At 36.0% G+C, this 24,664-nt stretch overlaps 1 protein-coding gene across 4 annotated transcripts in view; it reads right to left on the reverse strand.

Annotated features, from left to right (window-relative positions):
• The window catches only part of ADAMTS20 (ADAM metallopeptidase with thrombospondin type 1 motif 20), a 99,052-nt gene that overhangs the window by 61,426 nt on the left and 12,962 nt on the right, over nt 1-24,664 (reverse strand). For all 4 annotated transcript variants that reach the window (XR_011327811.1, XM_069802213.1, XM_069802212.1 and 1 more), the window contains 9 exons: nt 23,836-23,998; nt 19,738-19,997; nt 10,912-10,995; nt 10,081-10,205; nt 9,116-9,156; nt 8,697-8,802; nt 7,439-7,585; nt 6,127-6,268; nt 4,671-4,775 (listed from right to left, as the gene is read on the reverse strand). Coding sequence is in view for 3 of the 4 variants with exons in the window: in XM_069802213.1 (XP_069658314.1) it covers nt 4,671-4,775; nt 6,127-6,268; nt 7,439-7,585; nt 8,697-8,802; nt 9,116-9,156; nt 10,081-10,205; nt 10,912-10,995; nt 19,738-19,997; nt 23,836-23,998 (1,173 nt within the window). In the remaining variant the exon portion in view is untranslated. The remainder of the gene's footprint in view (nt 1-4,670; nt 4,776-6,126; nt 6,269-7,438; nt 7,586-8,696; nt 8,803-9,115; nt 9,157-10,080; nt 10,206-10,911; nt 10,996-19,737; nt 19,998-23,835; nt 23,999-24,664) is intronic.

Raw genomic sequence — 24,664 nt, forward strand, 5'->3', positions numbered from 1 at the left:
ATTTCTCTCAAACACACAAAGGGACATGATTTCTAATCAAACTGTTATTTGTATCATGTGGATTCCTTCTTGCTGTTAAACAGCTTTTTCCAGACTTCTGACATTTGTTTTTTCAGTGTTTAGGTAGCAAACTGCCATTATGTAGAACACTGTGACAGCTCCAGGACACGGAGAAGTTTGGGTCAGAATCACATGGCTACCTCCTACCTCTCCCTTCCAATGTCTAAGGAAGCACTGGAATACTGCTCAGGAATCCAGGAAGGATCAGAGTGCAACCCTTCTGAGTGTCTCAGAAAATAAATATAAAAAAAGACACTTTATTGGGTATTTTTGCTGTCATTTTCATAGCAAAAAAGGCTTGTTCTGGGAACGCCACTCCTACAAGATAGATGGTTTCACCAACTACTCCTCTTTGGAGCTGGGTTTTTTTGGCCCAGATGTGCATCACCAACTCCAACAGATGAGCTACCATTACTGGAATATCATGTAAACTACACTGCTAAAAACTGCATCACTTGATTATACAGAAGCCATGACTCCAAGCCAGGTGTAAGCTGGAGATGGATATGTGTCAGGAGAGTTTGTATATTAGTTGGCTTGTAGCCAATTTGGTTACACATGGTAGTGTAGATATTTCTTTTCCATAATACAACTAGCTTACTAATTTTAATTAGGTCCTCCATAAAATGGGATTAAGTATTTTTTGTGAATGACATCAACCACACTGTGAAAACTGGTACCCTGTAGATTTAGAATTAGGAACAAATCTAGTGAATCTAGGATTCTACCTACTAACGTTATTTTGTGTTATGGTTTTTGGTTGTTTGTTTTGTTCTGTTTTTATAAATCTGAAAAAAGATACTCAACATGCCAAAACCTGAATCACTCTCCAAACTCACTTCAGAATTTCAGAAAGGAAAAAAAACCCCAAAACTTCCTATGCTCAAGGTGAAGAGAAATCTTTTGTACTGTCCCAGAGTATAAATGCAAGTAAATTCCTCACTACAGAAACCCTCAAATAGAGTAGTCTCCCAAAAAATAAAAGAAACAGATAGTAAAAGAAAAGAAAGCAATTGAAAACATAATCCAAACGGATAATACCGAGATAATCAGATAATGCCGGTCTGCAGAAATTTCAAAGCACAAAGAAATTTCTGACTAGAGTGCAACAAGAAAACCCAAGAGGAAGCGCAGCTAAAAGATCTGCTCTAAGTCGTTCACATTTCCTAAACATCCATCACATTGGCTCCAGCCTGGAACATGATGGCAACAAGAATTTTGATGGTTAAGAGAAGGAAACCAGGCCAATTAAAGCATTCCAGTTTCTGTCCTAATGAAAACTAACTCTCTCATATGTCTTGTAATACATAGCGGCCTCCTCTGGTATCTTGGTCCTCAATGTAGCATATAAATACTGTTCTTACTGTGATTTATTTTGTTTTTAATTTGTACATATAGTTTATACCATCACAACAAAAATTACAACTATATATACAAAATTCATTGTGGCATCCAGTGAGCAGGCTACCTCCAACTAATCATATGGCACAGTACTTAATTCTGAAGATACTCCCATGGTAGCTTTGAATACAGAGACAAGACATGAAAAAGCACTAACCATTTAACATTTTTCATGTCATTGTGCCTCATTACACAATAAAAATAGCATTTTAATAAAAACTTTATATTGTGGTTGTGTCATATAATTGTATTTAGGAAGACAATTCAGGAATGTATACCTTTGTATTTAATAGTATCTCTCACAAAAGAACACCAGAAACACTTTCAAGCAATGACTAACAAAGTCCTCTGGTATGTAGAAATTCACCACTGCAAAACTAGTAAATGTTTACACATGGCATGACTAGACAAATTTACTATCACTTTGTCTCTGAAGTACCAGTTAGGCCAAAGAATTTTAAGGCTGCATCCTCTGCTTCAGGGAAGGTCTGTGTGACATTAGAAGAGCTGGCAGAAGCTTAGACTTCCTAGAGACCTTTGTGGACCCAAATGGGCAAACAAAAAGCACCTGAAGTGATGAGACACAATGTGAATATCAATGGAGTGAGAAACTGTTCTCAGACACAGCAGAATTGCTACTTATAGGCTACTGTCAGACCTAAGCACTCAGAATGTATAAAAAGAGGAGAGGAAGAGAAAATTTCAGATACTTCAGCAGAAGCTCAACAAGCAAATATAATTCATTTTTGCAGGTAACTCTAGGATGAACAAAATATAGTTTGATTGGCTCAAAGAAATTTGACTAGACAGCAAATTGAAGTAAAAGTGAAAGTTTTCTATTTTAGTAATATTAATTCCAGATAATTAATAATATTAACTACATAGAATTAATATAGGAAATGTTTAAATTCCCAATAAAATATTTTCTTTATTCTCTATAAGACACTGAAATGTTAGGCTGTTTTTTCCCCCCTAATATTTTAAGAAAATGCTACCTGTACCTACTACTACTATTATATGTATTAAGAAGTCACTGAGCTCTACAGGTGTGTGCACCATGAGACATACAAAACAATTCTCTTTCAAAACACGTGCATACTGATAGATTGCATATGGCAAGAAGACATTCCATTAGGAAGTGCAGGCGCTCAGGAAAAGCTGTTTGCTCATTCACTTGAGAGTCTCTCACATTATTAAATTTCTACCTTTTGGTATTTGGGGGGAAGGAAAGATACAAGAATTGTTAGAGCAGTCCATGCAAGCAAGATCCGCTAATCAGACACACAACCTGAAGAAAAAATAAAGATTATTGTGAAAATAAACCCACATGTCAAATCTAAGCTTAAAAAGTTGATACTAAAATTACAATTGCCTTAAATGGATCTTTTCTGTATTCATCACAGCAATAATGCTGCAAATGCCAAATAGAAAATTATTTAGCTTGCCGGCAAACATTAATTATAATAGTCACCATGTCTTATTTCCATTAACATCAACAGGAACTTGCTGACTGAGCTTGAAAGGAGCTGTCCCTTAGACAGGAACAGATGACAATTTGTCAGATTAATTGCTGTTCTTTCTTACATCTTTCAGAGGTAATGACTGTAATTAGCTCTTCACTTCCTAGAGAAAACTGGTTTCACTGCAGTAATTGCATAAAATAGGTTTTTGTATTCTTAATATAAAAGAAGTCCTCTGATGTTGGCAAATTAGAGTCAAGTCAGTTGAACTAAAGATTACATATGAAGTTCTATATAAAAGATGAACTTCCTTTCTGATCAGTGACTGACTGAAAAATGGGTTAAACTTTATAATACCAGCTGCATGCATAGGATTTAATCAAGCAGAGCTTCCACTGCAACCATCAAATAACTTTTCCTAATCTTGCAAGAGAGAAAGAAACCATTTGAGACAATATACCCATTAAATTGTTATCCATTAAGACAGTATTTTCAAATTCCTTACTACTACTGTCTCACCAAATACAGAAAAATTAAAAAAAACAAAACTGTAAAGATTAAAAGTTATTGGGGCAAATTTAGTAATAATTGAGTGAAATGTAGCAGCCTATTATACATACAAATTAGGCTAGATATTTTTTTAATCATCTTTGAACCTACAAAACTATCAAAAGATAAAAAGTTAACATTGTTCCCACAGCCCCTGAAGCTGCCAAAGCACATTACTATTAAAATCAGCTCAACATAATAAACCAACCATACTTAATATAATCACCATTGTATCCGAGCATGTAAAAAAATCTCTGAAATGTTTATTCTCACAATCCCCTGACAAGTAAGAAAATAATTCTATTTGCTGGTGGTGAACTGAGACACAGAGAAGCCAAAGACTAGATCGGCAAAGAACTCAAGCACCTAATTTCTGTTCACTTCCTAAACTGCATACAAATCCAAAACTAAAACCCTCAAATCTTCACTCGTAACTCTGGCTTCAACCAGTGGCCTCCACCACTACTTCTGTTTCTATTAAGGTTCTGTAAGTCCCTTGACCCTATCTACTAATAAGATATTCATGACCCTTACGGACAGCCCAAGAAAGGTTTTTAGCACTGAACAGATCCAAGTATCCTGAATTACGTTACAATAGGCAAGACAGTGTATGAATGCAAGTTATATGTGGTTAAAGTACTTACTGCAGTAGGTGCAGAGGTACTGGTACACACTTTCATATTTTGTCTGAAACAGACACAATGTGCAAATATCTACTGAAACCAAGATTCTAATCCAAAGACTCCCTCTTTCCAAAAAAGAGTACCCCTGTATCTAAGTCACTCATACTTAATTCATTCTGGTTCAGTGAAACAGCCTCAACAAGACAAACTGGGGAAACACACTTTTGGGATGTCTTGTTTGCAGGAAATTCAACTTTGGAGCACTACCAATGAGGAAAAAACCCAACTTATGAATGATCTGAACTTTTCACACAGAAGGAAAGATGGCAACTTTCCCCTGAGTTCTTGCACCAATGTGGCATCTGTAAACTTTTATAATTATTCTGAACAGACAACCTGTGTTATTTATGTCACAACATTACAGGACTAAAAGAAACTGCAGGTAAAGTCAGGTAGATACTGTTCGCACAATCAGTACGCTACAGGCATAGTGTTGCCACACAGCAAGCACTGATCTTTCTTATCTACATGATCAATTTTGCCACGTACAAGTACTGAGAAACAAATGAAGGCTTACCATTCCCACACCACAAACAGTTCCATCAGCCAAAGGCATGTGCTGAGTACGACAACCCTTGTGAACACCTTCCGTGCTTGTACACCATAAGCGTTTGCATTGTTTCTAAAAAGAAAACAAGATTACTTTTGTTGTACCTGTAACACCATTTTAGACATTAGTTGGGATATTTGTATTTTTTTTCTCAAACTATGTCGACTTTGTGTTTGCTATTAGTACTACCATTTTTCACAGATAAAACCCCACAGAAACAAAATGGTTTTTGCTTAAGGCCAGGCAGGAATGTGGAACACTTGAAACTGATCCCATTAGAAGTAATAGATAACTTCATTTTATAATTCAGCAGAAAATTTAATAAAAAAGTATGTAAGAGGTTATGGTTGATACTATGCAGCACAGTTTGCGTATAATCCCCAGAAAGAGACTTTAATTGGAATTCTTAAAAATACACTGACTAGAAAATCAAGAAGCCTCCTTTTCAAATTAAGTCTCTTAATGGACAAATAACCTTTATGGATTATAAAATTTTCAAAGCAGTCTTCAATAACACCATCTTCAGGTTTTTGAATCCTCCTTTTCTTTTTTTATAATATTCCCATAAAGCCTGACTCCTCCTAAACAACATTTTACCTCACCAAAAGCTCCACTAAATTCAGTCTGAATCTGATCTTAAATTCTCTCCTTTAAACACCTCCAACTAGCCATGCAATACTAGTAGAGGTATTTGACAAGTTGGTCGAAAATCTAATTCTACATGACATTTTGACAGTAATGAATGAAGTCATAATGTTGCATTTGTATTTATTTTATATTGCACCAGCCACATTAAGTTTTCAAAATACAACTTAAGTTCCGATACTAATCTACTCAAGTTTTCTTTCCAGATCCCAATTTTGCTTTAAAGAAATTTTTGGTTAAGTATACAAAACGTATACTCTAACAGGCATGAAAATATTTTTTGACTCTTTGACAAAGTAGAGGGAATCTACGCATTGCACCAAACATTTAGAACAAATATTTGAATTAATATATATACTTTCAAGTTATAAATTTTTAAAAAGCACTAAAAGAAGCAGATAAGACAGACCTGTTAATGTAAGATAGGAGCTATAATGTGAAAACATTTGTAGAAAGTGCTGAAATAATTATCTTTCAGTAGTTGCAGGAAGCCTTAATTTATGCAGCTTTAGATCTTTTAAAGGAATTATGATCACATTCACAGATGTGCAGATCAAAATGAATGCATCCTACTTTTTAATTCTATATATTTCTCGTATATGGAGCTGCAATGCTCTCCACTGAACTCTTCCCCCTTCAACAGAATAGAATGCGCACTTTGACACATTTCAGGATAAAATTCTTAAATAACCAGAAGTGCTGAGATTTCATTTCTAAACCTAACTTTCAGTAATATTTTAGTATAGATTGAGCATGACTTTGTGTGTTATTCACTCACCAGATACGGGCACACTTGTGACCCAAGACCAAACATAAGTTCACACTGCTTATTGACATCATACATTGACCCAGGCAGCTGAGAGGTAAGATCATATATTCTTCCACTAGGTTTGTCTAGGAGGCATTCACCATAACCAGTACTGTTGTAAAAACAGGAACAAAATGTGAATAAATCACTCTTCATTCACTGGGAGCCTACTCACACAACACTTACGTATGCGTATCTCAGTGGAGTTATGGGTTTGCATGCCTACCTACTGTCCTGGTTTCAGCTGGGACGTAGTTAGCTGTCTTCCTAGTAGCTGGTACAGTGCTATGTTTTGAGTTCAGTATGTGAAGAATGTTGATAACACTGATGTTTTCAGTTGTTGCTCAGTAGTGTTTAGACTAGAGTCAAGGATTTTTCAGCTTCTCATGCCCAGCCAGGGCACCTGACCCAAACTGGACAACAGTGTATTCCATACCATGGGACGTCCCATCTAGTTTAGGAACTGGGAAGTGGGGGGCAGGGATTCGCCTCTTGGGGACTGGCTGGGTGTCGGTCGGCGGGTGGTGAGCAATTGCCCTGCGCATCATTTGTACATTTCAATCCTTTTATTACTACTGTTGTCATTTTATTAGTGTTATCATTATCATTATTAGTCTCTTCTTTTCTGTTCTATTAAATCATTCTTATCTCAACCCAGGAGTTTTACTTCTTTTCCTGATTTTCTCCCCCATCCCACTGGATGGGGGGGGAGTGAGTGAGCGGCTGCGTGGTGCTTAGTTGCTGGCTGGGGTTAAACCACGACACCTACCTATATAATGACTTTAATTAAAACCAATAAACCAGGTCACTTGATTTTCCTTTATTGGACTGTGCATTAGATCCAGCACATAAAGTTTAAGTTCTTTTGGTTTTTTTGTCTGTCATTTCGCTTTTTCATTCTTACAGGAAAAAAGATGGTACTGCCTAAATTATATCTGCCAGTTATTTTTTTAAATAAAAACTTCCAAAAATAAAGTGTGCCTATTCTGACCCACTAAAATCATACTAAAGCCATTTTCAATAACCAATGCCACTATATTAAAACAAGTAAATAAATCTTCTTAGCTTTACATGTTGAGTGCAACTTTAACAAAGTCATGAATCATCCAAAGAGTTAAATACATGTATTTTTCTGGAGGACTGAGGCCGTACAAGTCAGTGGTTAAACCTTAAGAACAACATAAAAACAGTATTTAAACAATACCTTTAAAATACTTCTCAGAAAGACATGAAACTGGAAAAAAAAAAGAAAATAAAAACATAGCATTATATTGATACTTACTCAAGAAATTCAGTGATATATTTTTGACTGCATTTTGACCAGGTCCATGGACTTGTATGGTAATTTAAAGTTGGAGCCATCACATGGTATTGATGTTTAATTCCAGCTTCTTTACATTTAAAACTGTCATCATGAGGCACATTAAATCTAAAAAGCAAAACAGACAAACTCCAAAACAAATTCAGCAATAATTAATTAAGACTCTCTTTGTTGTAGCAGCAAATGCTCGAGCTTTGAGTTTGAAAATGCCTTAAAGTTTAATGGGACTCACTTAATATGACTATCTGACATTATGGCAACAGGTATCTTAAAAATGCCTTATAAAATTCTTTCCCTATCCAAAACACTCCTAATTAGACAATGCTGGGCACAGGAAAAATTTTACAATTACATAGCTCTTTAGTCCACGAGAAAAATTCCAGTGTTTTGAGAGTATGCCACTTTGAATGAACAACCCATCTCCTCAACTGAATATACAGGCCATCACTAGACACATTAGCCCAATATTCACATCATAATCCTTACTGTTCAGTAACAAAAACAAAGTACAGAGCACATCAACATCACGTTTATGCAACTAACACATCATCTTATTATTTTATATCTCAGTTTAAGTAGCATGACAAATGGCATGTATCTAAATGAACTTCCAGGCACATGAAAATTAACAAGCTAGCTACTGAGCTCTGTAACGTTGGCGTTACCTACACTGTGGCATGCCTCATGGAGCTAGAGTATAGCACCTTTCTGCCATCACTGATGAGGTATGCTTCATAAAATAAAATGCTGTCATCTCCTCTTATTTTTCTGTGTAAAGTATTTCTCTTTGTGTTACTCTATTGTATTCTGAAAGGATCAAACACAAGGAAGAATATTTCTGCGTTACATTAACAATTGTCTTTTCTTAAAGGTCAATTCCTATCAGGGCTAGAATGCAGTTGGAGTTAACAGGACTACGTTGCACATCTAAGATACCTGTCCCAGTGTCCCAACCAGTTCATATGACAAAAGGACAGAATACAGAAGTATGGCCAGTATTTCCCATAATTCAGGATACCAACCAGGTTATAAAATTCACAATTTCTCTAACTCTAGGTGGCAGGCAGAGCTGGCTCACTGCAAGGGGCAAAAATTATGACTCTTCTAAAAGGACATAGTAGACTGCACCCTCTTAGAAGTGTAGAGCCCATCACTGGAAACTGGTCATATTCAAAAGCAAACTTAAAAAAGTTTTACCTGCTGAGAAATAGGTACTTACACATGTCCAAGCTCATGTGCTATAGTAAAAGCGGCACTCAATCCATTTTCTTCGCTTATAGAACAGCTGCGGAGTGGGTCACACATTGTACCTAGCTCTGCTAAACCTGCAAAATTGAATCCTTATATAAAAGCTTAACAGAATGAATTTTCATGTACAAGAAGTGACTCTCTAAACAAACACCATGGCACCCAAGCTGAAAGTCATGCCTCAACTATAAAGCAAATTTACACAAAACAACCAACCACAAAGTACGTGCCAGGGCAGAACAGCATTGAGAAGTTGATTTTTTTTTTGTCTGTGTGACTTAAATTTTGCATCTATTTTCTGATTTATTCCTAATTGATTTTTCTCCCTACAGTGAAATTCTCATATACTTTCTGTTATAAAATCATACGGATTAAAAAAGAATAACTCACCAAGAGTATCACACTTCTCTCTAGCTCTGCAGATATCTTCCCTTGAAGGAAAAGATTTATTTAAAATTATTACAGCAAATAAAAGAAGATTTTTAAAGTATTCCACTGTTGCTATATTAATTACTGCAATTGTAAATCTGATTCTCAATTGTTTATCTTAGAGTCCATTCAAACAATTTGCATTCTAGTGAAAGAAGTAATTTAAATTCACCAGACTAAGGTCACAGTATTGCTTTCTATTTAGCTTACAAAGAATAAAAATTCAGATACTATGTTATTTCTCTACAATGCATAAGGTAGATCAAGCATGAAATGCTGCTGAAAAACATGCAGATTGCAGTATACTTGAAACTACCTTACGTAGTGGACCATCTGCCAAAATAACAACGTAAAATTCAGGACAAATATCAAACAGTTTGAAGTGCTGGAGTGTGTCCAACTTGAACACTGGGGGGAAAAAATAATGTAAGAGAACAGCGAAAGAGAGAATATATTTCAGTGAATGAGCATCATAACCTTCACTGAGGCAATCGGCATACAGGAAGAATATATACTAATATGTAAATGTTTTCCATTTGTAATTTGAACTACCAAAAGCTTACATCTGGGCTATCAGGAGCTGACTGTCACTGCATCCTTCAGCTGATTCCAGTATGTACAGCACTCCACCCCTATCACATATATGTACAATGGCTGAAGACTTCATTTCCTTGTAACAATTTCAGGTCTAAGTAATTTCCATCATCTTTAATGAAAGATCCATCAGATGGTTAGCTACCAACATAGCACTCGGAATAATTGCTCATGTATTGATAATCAGTGCTTTGGAAAGTGCAAGATAGATAATTGAAGTGAATTGAGACTATGAAAAATATCAGTGGAATGGTGAAAAAATGATGTTGTAAAAAAGAAACTGAAGCATTTCTCACCTAGCTGAGTAATTATGGCTATTTCAGATACTGTACCTAGTGATAAGAACAGCAGTATCATGATGAGAAGGGTGAGCATCATCCAAAGTGTTTTGTGCTTGCTGCCATAAGCAAAAATTACGAAGTGTGGTAGCTGCATTAAAAGTGATAGCTGGTCCTTCCTAAGCAAGAAATGGCCAAAAAATAAAACAAACAAGGGTTTTAATATTCATGCACTTGCAGTTATTACTTTGTCATTTGTGCCCCTAATCTGCAAAACAGTGACTGTGCATGGAAAGGAATTCATCAGGAATCCACATAAGAGTTCACTCACACAGATTTGTTTGTAGGATCAGATCTTAATTTAGTGACAAGTTATCAGTCATGAGAACCCATATTTTAATCGATGTATGTAAGCATGTACCATGTGTTAAATATTTTTTTTAAAGTGACATTTTTGATAAATATAAAAAAAATGTATTTGAAAAGTGTATACTTCTTACAATCTTAAAGTATTACAGCTGTTAGGGCTGAAGACCCTCCATTAAAACCCTCTATAAAAGCTGTCATTTCCCTGTCATGTTTCTATGCATATAACCACATTGTAAGTAGTTATGCCATAAGCTTTCATATAGTATCTGATTTATGTCCATTTAGGTCAACAGGAGGTGCTAATAGAGAGATGGGGAAATACAGGCATTAAATAAAGGCTCTGCAGTTAACCTCACATTTGACATTTACTCTCCTAGTTTAAAACAAAATTTTATAGTTAAAGAAAATATTTTGTATTTAAAACTAAAAAATTTTAAACTTTGGAATTACAATTCAAATTGATGTATTTTACTTCTTCTATTAGAAAGAAATCTTTTCAATATTTATTTTTCCTACCTGTTCATTGTGAATTACAATTAATTTTACAATAATTATATTTATAAGATTTCCAATACTTGAATCTTTATAGATTGCTGCAACCTAAAGAGAAAAAAGTCAGAAGATTAGAATATTAAACTCATGTGATAAACCATCTCTTTTTGTCATGCAAACAAGTTATCAAAGAAAAACAAGTTGCTACACAACAGATGTCTCATGCATCTGTCTGTACCTTTCTACCCAAGGATATGGTGACAAACCCAAAATAGTTGCCCAGTTTTTAATATCTAAATAGCTATAATTTTATATTCATTTCCAAACATTAGACACTATGTTGAAATGCTAGTGTAAAAAGTATACTTATTATACACTGTAAAACCTGTAGTTTATTGATAAAGTATCAAATAAAGAACAAAAGTAATGCTACTGCGACTGTCATAGACATAAGGTGGTTTATGCAGATGACTTGTAGAATCAATACTTACAATATTACAGGATTTTAGAAAGCAACTTTGAACCAATAATTTTTTGCCCTTGCTTTTAACAGAAGCTGGACCAAGTTGTAAACCTGTATTGAAAATACACGACACATACAACGGTTTCTTTCCTCATTCATAAAATTCATATTTACATACCCAACAGGCATTTTTATATATAATACTGCAGCCAGATAATAAAAATCATGAGTCAATTCCATACAAAGTGAACCACTTTGAAAGTTATTCTTCATAAAAGCAGGAAAAAAGTTTATTCATCCTCAATAACAGCTTCAGACATCCCATCTATATGGATTCTACAATTTGGCTTAAAGCAGCTGTTGAATGACAGCCTTATCTAGACAAAAGCTGCCACCAAACACAGAAGTACTGGCTTTCCTTCCTCCCAGCTTATGCTAAGGCTGCAAGGCTACAAAAGTAACAGGATCAAGAAACTGATCCAGCTGCAAAACAATTTTTTTCTTTTTTTTTTTATCATGTGATATTGATCAACATGATCTCATCCTGGTGCAGCCCCTCTGACACAGGTGCTGGCAGAGGGAAAGGTGCAAAAGAACAGACTTCTTTCAAAAGTAGCCTACACCTGAACTGGCTCAAACTGCTTGTGAAACCACAGCCTCGCTATGTATGAATCGTATGTACCTGCAGACCAAGTAATTCTGCTAAAAGTTGGAACTGACAGAGCACTGGCTCCCAGCTCATACCCTCCCTTCCTCTAAACAGGAGAGAGCACAATGCACAGCGTTGTCCTTCATTCTTTTGTTGATACACAAGCGGGACATAAGAGGATTTGATAAGGGCAGGGAAGGAGGCTGAGTTTTGGAATCCATGTGGAGAACACATTTCAGACCAGCACAGCTATTGTCTGCTTCTTTCCATATAGACTTCATTCTTGGTTGCTGACCAGCAAGTGTCCAATTATTCTGAGGTGGGAATAAGGAGCATCTCTCAAGCACTCACTGAAGAGTTCAGTTAGGCATAGACAAACTCAGAACACCTTTATCAAAGAAAAAGTGCCTGTAAAGGCTCAAGTACTATTTAGGCGGAAGGGGTTATGTGGATTTGAATGGAACAAACTACCACTTTGCTACTATCAAAATTACTTTTAAACTACCACAAACTATAAAGCTCACAATGTGTTCTTATAGTTTGAGAACCTAGAAAGAATATTTCTAGGTATTTATCCTCGCCATGAAATATCACAAACAGTAAAGGTATGTACCTTAATGAAACATCATCTCAGAATAATATAAAACAATTATCTCATTCATATCAGCTCATGTAATTAACAGTAAGCAAGCTGTCCAAATTCCTTCAACAGTCAGTGGAGAAGGACAAAGGATGAACTGTTGTGTAGACATGCCTATCTGGAGGTAAATATTTAGATATATGTACTTTCATACAAGACAGTAAGATAAGATATTTCATTTCTTCATCCCTTTACTATGGAGGGGGATGAAATATCTAATTTTTAGATGTATGACTCTAGGGGAGATTAATTCCAGCCCAACTATTTCAAGTTTTATTTCTCTTTAGCACAGAGGAAACAGAAGATGGGTTCATATGGCATTCCAAAATCATGTCAGAGAGGAATCTGAAATGAGATCTGCAAGGCTCTTTGGCTTATAATTTGAAGATGCTTGCCCCAAGGACTGACTCTCCTACTACTTAAGCTGATAGAAGAGCCACTTACAACAGGGAATTTGTTACAGCATAAACCTATACAAGAAGATTACATGCATACAGCATTAACAGAAAGATCTTTTATGGAACAGGTAATAAAGCCAGACTGTTTCATGTCTAGATTATAATGTTGAAACAGGCACTGCTATAGAAATACAGTAAACAGAATCCTAGAATGATTTGGGCTGGAAGGGACCCTTAAAGATCATCTAGTTCCAACCCCCCTGCCATAGGCAGGGACATCTTTCACTAGATCAGGTTGCTCAAAGCCCCATCCAACCTGAACTTCAACATTTCCAAGGATAGGGCACATCCTCAACTTCTCTGCGCAACCTGTTCCAGTGTATCACCCACGCTCATCATAAAAAATTTCTGCCTTGTATCCAATCCAAACCTACCTCTTCCAGTTTAAAACTGTTACCCCTTTTCTGATCAACTACAGGCCTTAGTAAAAAGTCTCTCTCAATCTTATGAGTCCTGCAATAAGATCTCCCTGGAGCCTTCTCTTCTCCAGGCGGAACAACCCCAACTCTCTCAGCCTTTCCTCATAGGAGAGGTATTCCAGCCCTCTGATCATTTTTGTGGCCCTCCTCTGGTCCTGCTCCAACTGCACATTATTGCCAGCTCATGTCCAGTTTTTCATCCACCGGTACCCCCAAGTCCTTTTCCACAGGGCTGCTCTCAATCCATTCATCTCCTAGTCTGTATTCATATTGGGGATCGCCCCGACCCAGCTGCAAGGCCTTGCACTTGGCCCTGTTGATCTTTGTGATGTTCACATGGGCCCACTCCTCAAGACTCTCAAGGTTGCCCTGGGTGGCATCCCTTCCCTCAAGTGAATCCACTGCACCACTCAGCTTGGTGTCATCTGCAAACTTGCTGAGGGTGCACTCGATCCCACTGTCATTGATGAAGATATTAAATAGTATTGGCCCCAATACAGACCCTTGAGGGACACCACTCATTACTGGTTTCCACTTGGACATTGAGCCACTGACTCTTTGGACATGGCCACCCAGCCAATTCCTTATCCACCTAACAGTTTACCCATCAAACCCCTATCTCTCCAATTTAGTGGCCAGAATGTTGTGGGGGACTGTATCAAAGGCCTTACAGAAGTCCAGGTAGATAACATCTGTAGCTCTTCTCTTCTCCACTGATGGAGTCACTCCATCATAGCAGGCCACTAGATTGGTCAGAAATATCTTTTGATTAACTTGTAGATCTACATCTCGTTAATGTCTTGCTTTGGAACAGAAAGTTCTGAAATTCAGGGAACAGCCTGTTCCAATGCCTGACAACCCTCTCGGTAAAGACATTTTTCCTCATATCCAACCTAAACCTCCCCTGCCAATTTCCTCTCGTCCTATCTCCAGCCATCTGACAGAAGAGACCAGCACCCACCTCACTACAACCCCCTTTCAGGCAGTTGTAGAGAGCGATAAGGTCTCCCCTCAGCCTCCTTTTCTCCAGACTAAACAACCCCAGTTCCCTCAGCCGCTCCTCATCAGACTTGTGCTCCAGGCCCCTCACCAGCTTGGTTGCCCTTCTCTGGACATGCTCCAGCACCTCCATGTCTTTCCTGTAGTGAGGGGCCCAAAACTGAACACAGGACTCGAGGTGCAGCCTCACCAGCGCCCAGTACAGGGGAACGATCACCTCCCTGCTCCTGCTGGCCACACTATTTCTGATACAGGCCAGGATGCCGTTGGCCTTCTTGGCCACTGGGCACACTGCTGGCTCTAATACCTGGCAGACCTCAAGATGTAGTGAGGTATGAGGCATTTTGATATTTAATATACAGGCACGCTGGAATACAAAGCCAGTCACAATTTTAAAAATAGTAGGGTTTTTTCATACCCATATAGGTAGCCATACGTCAAGATAAGCAACAAGTCTAGCTCAGAAGTTTGTATGAATGATACTTCAAAAGTAATTGTTTCCAACTACGTATATTAATTCATGTATAATCAAATACCCATTTTCATTTTAACCATGTCAAAGTGCACAAGATCATGTGGTTTTACATATACACAGAAGAAGAAACATAAGGTATAGAGCTTAAGCAAGAAACAAACACCTTGGTGCTGGCTTTCTAGATTTCACTGAATGAGAGATAAACCCACTGATCATTCCTGCAGCATTAGCAGTAATAGGCAGATCTGAGTGAAAACAGGGTAACATACAAGCCTAGTAGTCTAAGTAGTAGATGCAAGGAACAATATACTCATCACTAAATCTTGAATTTAAAAATATTTATTGCCTTCCAGATGCTACTCATGCAAATGAAATGATTAACCTAGAAATTATTCAAGTCTACTCCCTATTTTTAAATTATGACTATATGGCAGAATCACTAATGTCAAATATTCTTAAATGCTAGTATGCATCTATGTTTTTCTAGAGTGTTATGGAAAGATGAATTGTTAACAGTAGTATGGTATGAACTGCAAAGAAAGTATAAAAACATTCTTTAAATTCATCCCATATATTAGGACAAAATCATTTGGCTGTTTTTTAATGACAGGGCAGCACACTGGTGCATGGAATCTTTCCGCAAAGAAAAATATTTCACTATCAATGCTGATGATTAGCTGTGAGAATGGCAAAAAAAAAAAGTATAAACAAGACTACAACTAGTAAAATTTCTTGCTGTTAAGACCTGTTACTCATTGCCTTACATTTTACATCTCAGTAAATTACGGTAGTCATAAAACATTACTAAAGCAACTGTAACTATTTCAAGGTACTTCAATGGCAGCTTCGTTTGCACAGATCTGAAAGACTACACAAAGAATAAAACAATGGAGAGTAAAGCCATTTATGCGCAGTCCAAGTTAGGAACCTGTCTGGATGAAAATTAAAAATATCAGCTTTTAATACCATGTTATAATGGTATTATAGCATTATATAATGCCATTTTATGATTCCACAGTCTCACTGCAAGTTAAATGATCTAAATTGATGCTGTCTCAATCCTCTCCTTGAATGCATGGCTGCCCCCCTCCCATGCTCCAACTCTAGCACTCACATGACGAGGCAGTCAGCCAAGTTCACAATCTCAGCTGGCCAACACAGCCCTACCACAGGTGGTTTTACATGTCAAGTTTTCTTTTCAGAAAGGCAAGATTACAAAGTTCTTGCTGCAAGCAGACTAAGAACAGACCAAGAAGTTTTTTACTACCAAACTAACTATATAAGCAGTGTATTTCTTAAAAAAGATGTCAATAATCAGGTACCTGATTCAGAAAAGGAGGACACTACCTCAAAATCGATCATGGAACCAGATTTGATGAGTTCTCAGTGCTTTTACAGTAAACTCCAGTGTTTTAATGAATTAATTCAGTTGCCAAGATCAAGCCTTCATGTTAGGGACTTTGAACTGTCACATCGTAATATGCCTAAGATAGAGTGTTCCAGCTACCAAATCTATTAAAGCAGCACCTACTGCCTGCTCTGCTGATGCAACACTTGGATGAACAAGAAAGAGCATTGCAAGTTAAGCAATCACAGATTTCTTTATTATTTTATTTATCATGTCACAGTAAATAATGCTACTCTATCAAAACTTTTGTATTGAAATACATTAAAGTCCTATGGCAAAGGTATTCCTTGTACTTTTAAATACATATTTCAATCAGAACTAGTAAGTATTCCCAAAACATAGTGTAAATACTGTGAATACTCATCTTGCCAAGATTTGTGCGATTTTAAAGAAATGGGAAAATGCATTCCGGTTCCATTTCAACGGGATTACTTGCACGCTGAGAGTTAAGCCTTTTCAGGTTGAATTGGATGAGTGACAAGACACTTAAAACCCTAAAAATATTTAGCAGTATATTTCAGTTTTTATTTTCCACTCATAAAACAGTATCCTATAACTGCAAGTTTACTTTGGGGGCTTTGTTGATGCTAAAGAAAAAAAAGGAAGAAAAGAAAAATGGGCCAGGATTTCAAAGGTTCTTCTGGGAGCTAGATGTCTAAGTTTCATTAAAATTTAATGGGATTTATATGCTGAAACTTTTTAAGTTTCTTTAAAATCCAAGCCAAAACTGAATATCCTTAAAAGTTTCAGAATTATTATAAGAGTAGAATATAATGCTTGATTCATTTAAAATACCAGCAACCTGACAATTTCCTGTAACAGGAGAAGTTGCTTGACCAGACACAAGTACCAGTTAAATTTAATAATCAAAGCTATCTGCATAATGGCAGAAAGGATAAAATTTAATAGTTTCATTTCTTCCCTTTATGGGTAATGAAATAAGACTAATAATGGTTCTATTTCAAACACTAATAGGCTGTGGGTCAAGAAATGACCCACCTGCATACTGATGCATTCTTATACAGGTTACATAGCAAAGAGTGGTAGTCATTTGTTTTCCTATTCTTCACATTTATTACTAGCTTACTGAAAAATAACTATTATGGGGAAGGAGAATGAAAAGAAGCTACCGAAGACTGTATCTTCATATGCATTATATATTGCTTTGTCAAACAAATCAAATGTGTGAGTAGAAGATTGGACCAGATGACTTCCAAAGGTCCCTTACAACTTCGATTATTCTGTGATTCTATGACATTGCTGAAATGCTTCAAGAAAAAGGGATATCAGCTGGAATGTATTCTTGTGGGGATGGGGAGAAAATTAACTGGACTGTGAAGAAAATATTTCAGAATTAAGATCCAATTTTATACTTTAAAAAAAAATGTCTGCATTTATAAAAGCTAAACATTTCTAGAAATAACATCTTAAACTTTTGTTTCAAGATTAACTTCAGAAGTAGCAGATGTGCATGCGGAATAAGAGCTGCCAGAAGATGCCAGCTATACATCTTACTATATACTGTGGTATTCAAAGATATTAAATTCACATTAAAGATGTAGTGTTTTATTGTATGCCATTACCTCAAAGCCAGCAATAACTGCCCTAAGCCCTAGTTTTACAGTACAGATAGGTAAGCGCAAGAATGAAATCACAAGCTTTTTAGCAAAGAACTGGTATTCTTTCATTCATACATGTATATGTTAAATGCTAGATCTTAAAAACAGTTCATATAGACTCTCTTTAGCAGCAATGATACAATGCATATCCAATTCACATAGTAGAAGTCCAATTATGTAAGTAAAAAGACACAAGAAACATTGCACTGTAAGGAACAGTGGTTGAATGCACAACATCTACAGATGCAGGAACAATGTTTGCTCTTAAACAAGAACATCAGGAATTACATCAGCTATAATCACAACAGTGCCTCATGAAAACTATACAATAAGTGTTCCATTTGATCTTATTGTAAAGTTTTGTAAAAAACAGCTTCCATTTTAAAATAATGTTTTGACCACTTCATTTTAGTTCTTAGTACAGCTCTGTATTAAAAAAAGTAACTTTATAAATGGCATCTTTGGGATCAGTTGTTTCTAAGAGAATTCCAAATTGAGTCTGTACAATAAGAAAAAAATCCACCTTTCAATACTGATTTTTTTTTGTAAGACATAACTTTCAGACCTTCACACCACTGCCAGTACAAAAATTCAGAAGGCTTTATCAAATTAAAGTATATTAATCTTCCTTAAGATTTCATTATTTTACTTAAAAACCAGTTAAAGAAAATTCCATCTTCTAAATTTAGGTGCCTACATCTGTGTAAGAGGTGATAGCACCTCTGCTGCCATCAGCTGGAGATCTAGACATTACAGTGATCAGAACTCCGTTCAGTTGCCCAACTACACATTATCTAGTGTCACTTCAGATGCTGTAGGTTATCAGACACCTATACAGAACTGGTAGATACGACACATGATGTACATGCGGACTTGCACATGTTTGTGAAGCAGCAGCTGAGGCCAAGTCAGATGTCCTATGGCATCTTAAATGGCACTGGACACTTCTATGAAGCAAATTAATATATCCCAGTGGAAACTAGAGAGCTATTCTGTTCATCCAAAAGCAGATGTCTATAACTGGTCAAATGAATAGTTCTCTATTATTTAAAACAGATATCTCCATAGATACCTATATGCAGGTGTCTTAATTTGCAAGCCCAAAGTTAGATGCAGTTTCATATAAATTAAGCTTCTTGAATAGATAGAAGGACAGAAATCTAGAAATAATTACTAAGCAGAATATTTTAAGCACATCTTTTCCTAAAAAAGGGTTCAAGATGTCATGGCAAACCTTTTGATTTTACAGAGCTTATTGTACTAGATCCTGAATCAATACAGGAAGTGACTTTTGGTTCAAGAAAAAAATTCATCACAGAAAGAGCTCAACTAAATGATGCCAACTCAAAGTCTGACCCATATTAATTTGAAATTACTTGAAAAACTAGGATTACTATAACCAAGCATTTTTTTTTACAGTGCCTTTTAACCTCTGTCTGCTGTAATTCATCCATATGTTTAACTCACTGAAGCTTAAGAACTCTTCTAATGCAACAGCAAATCAGGAAAGAGGTCACAACATTTCACCTACACACCTTACTGCATTAAACTGAAAAGATACATAATCTGAAGTTTTGGCTCTGCTTTTTTTGTTTATGTTTATGGAATCTCATTTAATACAGAATTCAGTCAAACCAGAAGACAGGGAAGTTGCAGAACAGAAAACAACAGAACAGAAATAACTGAAATTGCTAATATTTATGAACTTAAGTTTACTTACTATTGACATCAGTGTTAGTATGTAGTGCTGTACATTCTGCCCATGGTGACGAACCATTTTGGTGTCAGCTGTAACCATCACTTCTACGTATCTTGGATAGGAAAGAAAACGTTTTTTCCTGGAATGCATATTGCTACCATCCTCTTTGGATAAGTTCTTTAAAGTATACTTTAAACTGAGAGACTTCTGTAAAATATTGCTCTCTTCATTTAAACTGCTGAAGGTTGGATGTAGTAAAGTGCTCTTCTTCAACTCTTTTTCTATAAAGTAAACAAGGATTTACTGTTGAATGCAGTTTCTAAAGGCTGCCCAAAATAGACAAAGCAAACTTATATTTATGATCTCATTTCCAAGAGAACCAGTGCAAGAATTAAAAAAATGTATTAGACATGGAAGGCTGTAATAGGAACATCAAATTAGACATCTCGTATATTGTCAGATAGCTCTATCATATATGGATTCATTATTAAAAATTAGTTAAGAGATAGGAGTATTATACGGTTCCTAGAATGCAGTATAATCCAAGCAGGCAGGCTAGAAGGAGATAAGTATTATAGCTTAAAGTGCAACAAAGGAAGCAAGTTAATTAAACAAATACATATTTTACACACAAACATTTGACACCAACAGAATCAACCAAAACAAACCATAACAAAGACTAGGCCTGAGTCCTGAATTCAAGTCCCTATTGACTTTTTCATTTACATAACATTAAATGTATATAAATATGGAGTTTACTTCATAAGCAAGTACATATCAAAAGCCTTCAGTGACTTCCTTGACAGCTTTGTTAATACACATTATGTAGGATCAGGTCTAAAGGAAATATAGAACCTACTCGGATACCTCCAACTGAGTACTGTAATACTTCCAATTAAACTGTATAGTCCAGACACCAGAGGCTTCTGATGCCCAACACAAAATCCATGCAGTGATCAGGAAGTCACCATAGCAATAGCCCAGGTAAAAATAGTTAACTGAGAAGCATATCTGAATTCACACTACTCTCCAGAACATAAGCACCTAACTAGACACTTCAGACCCCTCAGAACAAACCTCCACTGTCTTTCTGGAAGCTAGATTTCCTCTTAAAAAGTAGCAGCCAAAGGATATGTCTCCTAATCCTCTTATTCTAATGACTTAGTGACTACAACACTGGCTCAAGAATTCAGAGATCCCAACTCTGTCACCCTCAACTTGGGAATTTTTAAATCTATGCATTCCGTATTTCAAGGGAAGAGCCCTCATGCGTAAACTTTAAGCTACTTTTGACAGGTCAATTGTCTGTCCTCTTTAAAGTTAGGGTACTTTACATACAGATGTACAATACAGCCAGAAAAGAACAGTTGAGGGACAACAGCGAGCACCTTAAAGTTTGCTGAGCAATTGTCTAAAAGTCAGTCACAAAATATAGCTGTAATAATTGCAAAAACTATTAGCACTAACAATAACAAGGGGAGAATCTGGGGACCAGCTCTGAAGAGGAACTTGTTCCTGAGTACCTACGTGTATTAGATGCATTCAGACTGACTGAGTGTGATGCACTGAAGAGAACCGGCTGGAGTGATCTCATATGCACATTATCTTTACTAGGTCACAGAAGGTGTCTGAGATTTCAGAGTACTGGCAAAATGGGAAACAGCGTCTATATTTAAAGTGGGAGTTTAAAGACAACCTAAATTTATGGACCAGCCAAGACAAATTCAATACCAGAACAAACCAAATTAGTTTTGTTTATAAACACCAGAAATCAACAAGTGGATGAATAATAGCTATCGCATTTATCAAAAACATATTATGGCAAACTCAAGATGAGCTGCCCTGTATAAGGAAACAGGATTTATGAATAAAGGAAATGCAGCAGATGTCCTGTCCTGACTTGAGTAAGGCTTGTACCTGGGTTTCCAATTAATTTAGTTTAGAAGAAATGAGTACAAAGTGAGGAAAAGATTAGTTAAACAATTTTAGAAGTAATTACTGTGGTCCAATTTCAAACTAAAAAAAGGTACTGAATACTATGCCTCTCCATATCCTCTGTCAAGGCTCACTTACTAGAGAAACTCTCATGATCACAAGTATTGCTAGATATACTCTGTTCTTCTGTGATTGGAAGATGTGAATAACCAGGCAGGACTAGCCCTAAAGGAGACAAATCTCTTCTTTAGAAGGACAGAAATATAACAACACAAGGTTTTTCTCCACGAACATTTCTGCAACTTTGCTCCCCCAAAAATGACAGTAATCCCTGGCTCACAATCTTTTGTAGTTGCTCCAATATATGAAAAGGGGGAAAAATGACCATATTCTTAATGCTTGGAGCCCTTTTCCTCACACTAGGTTGCTTATATTAATAGACTTCTCATACGCAACATATTAAAAAAACCAAACCACATAACAAACTGAAAGACCTCTACTTTGGTTCAGTACATATTATTCATCATTAAGAAAAAAAGAATCAGGAATAACAACACTTGCTTGATTTTCAGACAAAGTACTAACTCCTTTTTCTGCAATAACAATCAGTGAATAGAGAGCATCAGCTTCCTAAAACAGAGCTAAAGAAAAGAAATGCCTTTCACTAGAATTTGTTGAAGGCAAGATGATCATAATGGTTGCTTTCTGGCCTTAGTATCTATGGAAAAGCAGAATTCTCAACATGTTGTTTCTGAATATAAACTATGCTTTAAGAATTTTCCAAAATTAAAAACACTAGCCACCCAAGCTACACCATTATTTTTGCAATTTATATTTTCAAACATCTGGACAGATATTCCTTAAGAAAATAAAGCTGAAGTTTAATTATTTTCCCTTTCTTCAAATAGTCATATTTATGCACTCAACTATTCCTGAAATGCAAGTACATTCAAAATGCATAAATGCAGATTTCAATCTCATGAAAGGTATAGAATTTTAATTAGACAGGATATTTCTAAATTGCAAGCTGAACCAAATATAAGCTGTTTTCTCCTATTGTGAATCTCCACCCACTTGTGTTTTCTTTGAAGCCAAATAAACGAAGCCCGTATGCTTCTATCAAAAGCAAAAGGAAAGCATTTATGCTACTAGGCTTAAAAAAAAAGTTTCCAACACAATGAAAAATATTTTTAAAATGACACTAGTATAACAGTAAACGTTAAGAAGCGCATTGCTCAGGCAGGATCTTCAAAGGCTTCTACATCATTATATCCCAAACCAGATGGTATCTCAGTGTTTAGAATGAGTCTATGGATACCTACAGTTTCAAATAAATCCTTTCTAATCGTGCTCTTTTGTCTAGTTTTTGTACTTTGATTATAGCTGCAGGTGCCTTTCCCACATTATACTATTTTCTGACTACAAAGATACATGCATAACTATGAAAAACTACTGAAAGTTTTCTGCCCCACTAAAACACGTTAGTTTACAGCACAGTGCTTTCTACTCACTTCTTCATGGTACTAATAAAGCTTTTTTGTCCTTCATAGTCACTATCGCTGCATACATGCTTGCTCTTAAGTTACTTTGCTTAATGATTAACCTATATACTGTGAATCTATGGAAGTACAACCATTCACTTGTCACATATGCTAATAGTATGCTTGTAAATTACTCCAGTTCCCTTCTTTTAAATAAAAATAAATTTTAGGAATAAGTAGTATGAATCAATTATTAAAATACTTACAAGGACAAAAAAAAAAATCTACATTAATGGGTAATATTAGAAACTTCCATTATTAAGGAAGACAGGTGTCCTGTATTATCCGTTAGACTTGCAGTAAGTTCATTCTTTTGTGAACATAAACAACAACTCCTGTTGATCTACTCTTTAGATGTTTACATATCGGACAACATCAGTGAAAAAGTAAATGCACAGAGACATTCTTGCAATGTCATGAATTTTTTTTTTTTACATGCACATTTTGTCCTACATTTCAATTAGCCACTGGCAAAAAAAAAAAAAGAAATGGCTGCCAAGCCTACATGAAAGAAATGTGTAGGTTCTAATGGAACAATCTGGAGATAAATATTATTTACGAACATTAAACCTTGCCCTTTTTTTTTTTAAAACAACATCTGACATTTGAAAAAGCCACATTGAAACTTAAAGTATGACTATACCTGAAACTTCACAAGGTTTATGGGATTTCTGATACTTTTTTTTAAGTTCTTCATGCCTGTATATAAGATGTGGTTTGTTATGCTCATCTTCATGTTCACCTCCATCCGCTTTCATGAGAGGTTCTAAAAAATATTCACCATCATGTGCCTTAAAGGTGCCCATCTGAAAGTAAGAGAAGTAGTTGATTTATTTTCTACTAAAAATACTGCTATAAAAATAATTTTCATTGAAATAATAAACTATGTATGATAATATTTTGAAATTAATGGAAGCAAATTTGCACATAAGACAGTAAGCTGCAGTGGAAGCTGGAGATGGAAGCTTGAAGGTAAGGCAAAGAAGTTTGCTTTCAGAGACTTGTCCCACCAGAATAATTGATAACAGACCACCTTGCATATGAACTATGTATCTAGTAATTATTAGATAGAGTTAATGAAACAAAGAAGATCACAAAAGTAAAGAGAATCTAGGTATAACCAAGCAGGACCCACTGGTAACTGTGTAAAGGGGAACAGAGGCCATCAAGAAATTCAGGATTTGAGTGTTGTCCAAATTCTAGACTGATTTGCTGCCTTCTGTCCTTTACATGATTTATATAATATTTTTCTTCTAAAATTGCAATTTGCTCACAGATTAGAAACAGTGTTAGCCTGATATTCTTTTTAAAGACTTTGAAATGAATTCCAGGAATTTAAAGTTGACCATTTCATTAATGCGTTTTTCTCCTCAATCCCCCCCCCCCATAGTGGGCACACATGGGTAACTATGTAATGGGAACCAAAGGAACTCGATTACTAACAAAAGCACTGGCACATATACAATGAAAAA

The sequence above is a fragment of the Haliaeetus albicilla genome, chromosome 14 (genome assembly GCF_947461875.1).
Source record: "Haliaeetus albicilla chromosome 14, bHalAlb1.1, whole genome shotgun sequence".
NCBI classification, from domain to species: domain Eukaryota; kingdom Metazoa; phylum Chordata; class Aves; order Accipitriformes; family Accipitridae; genus Haliaeetus; species Haliaeetus albicilla.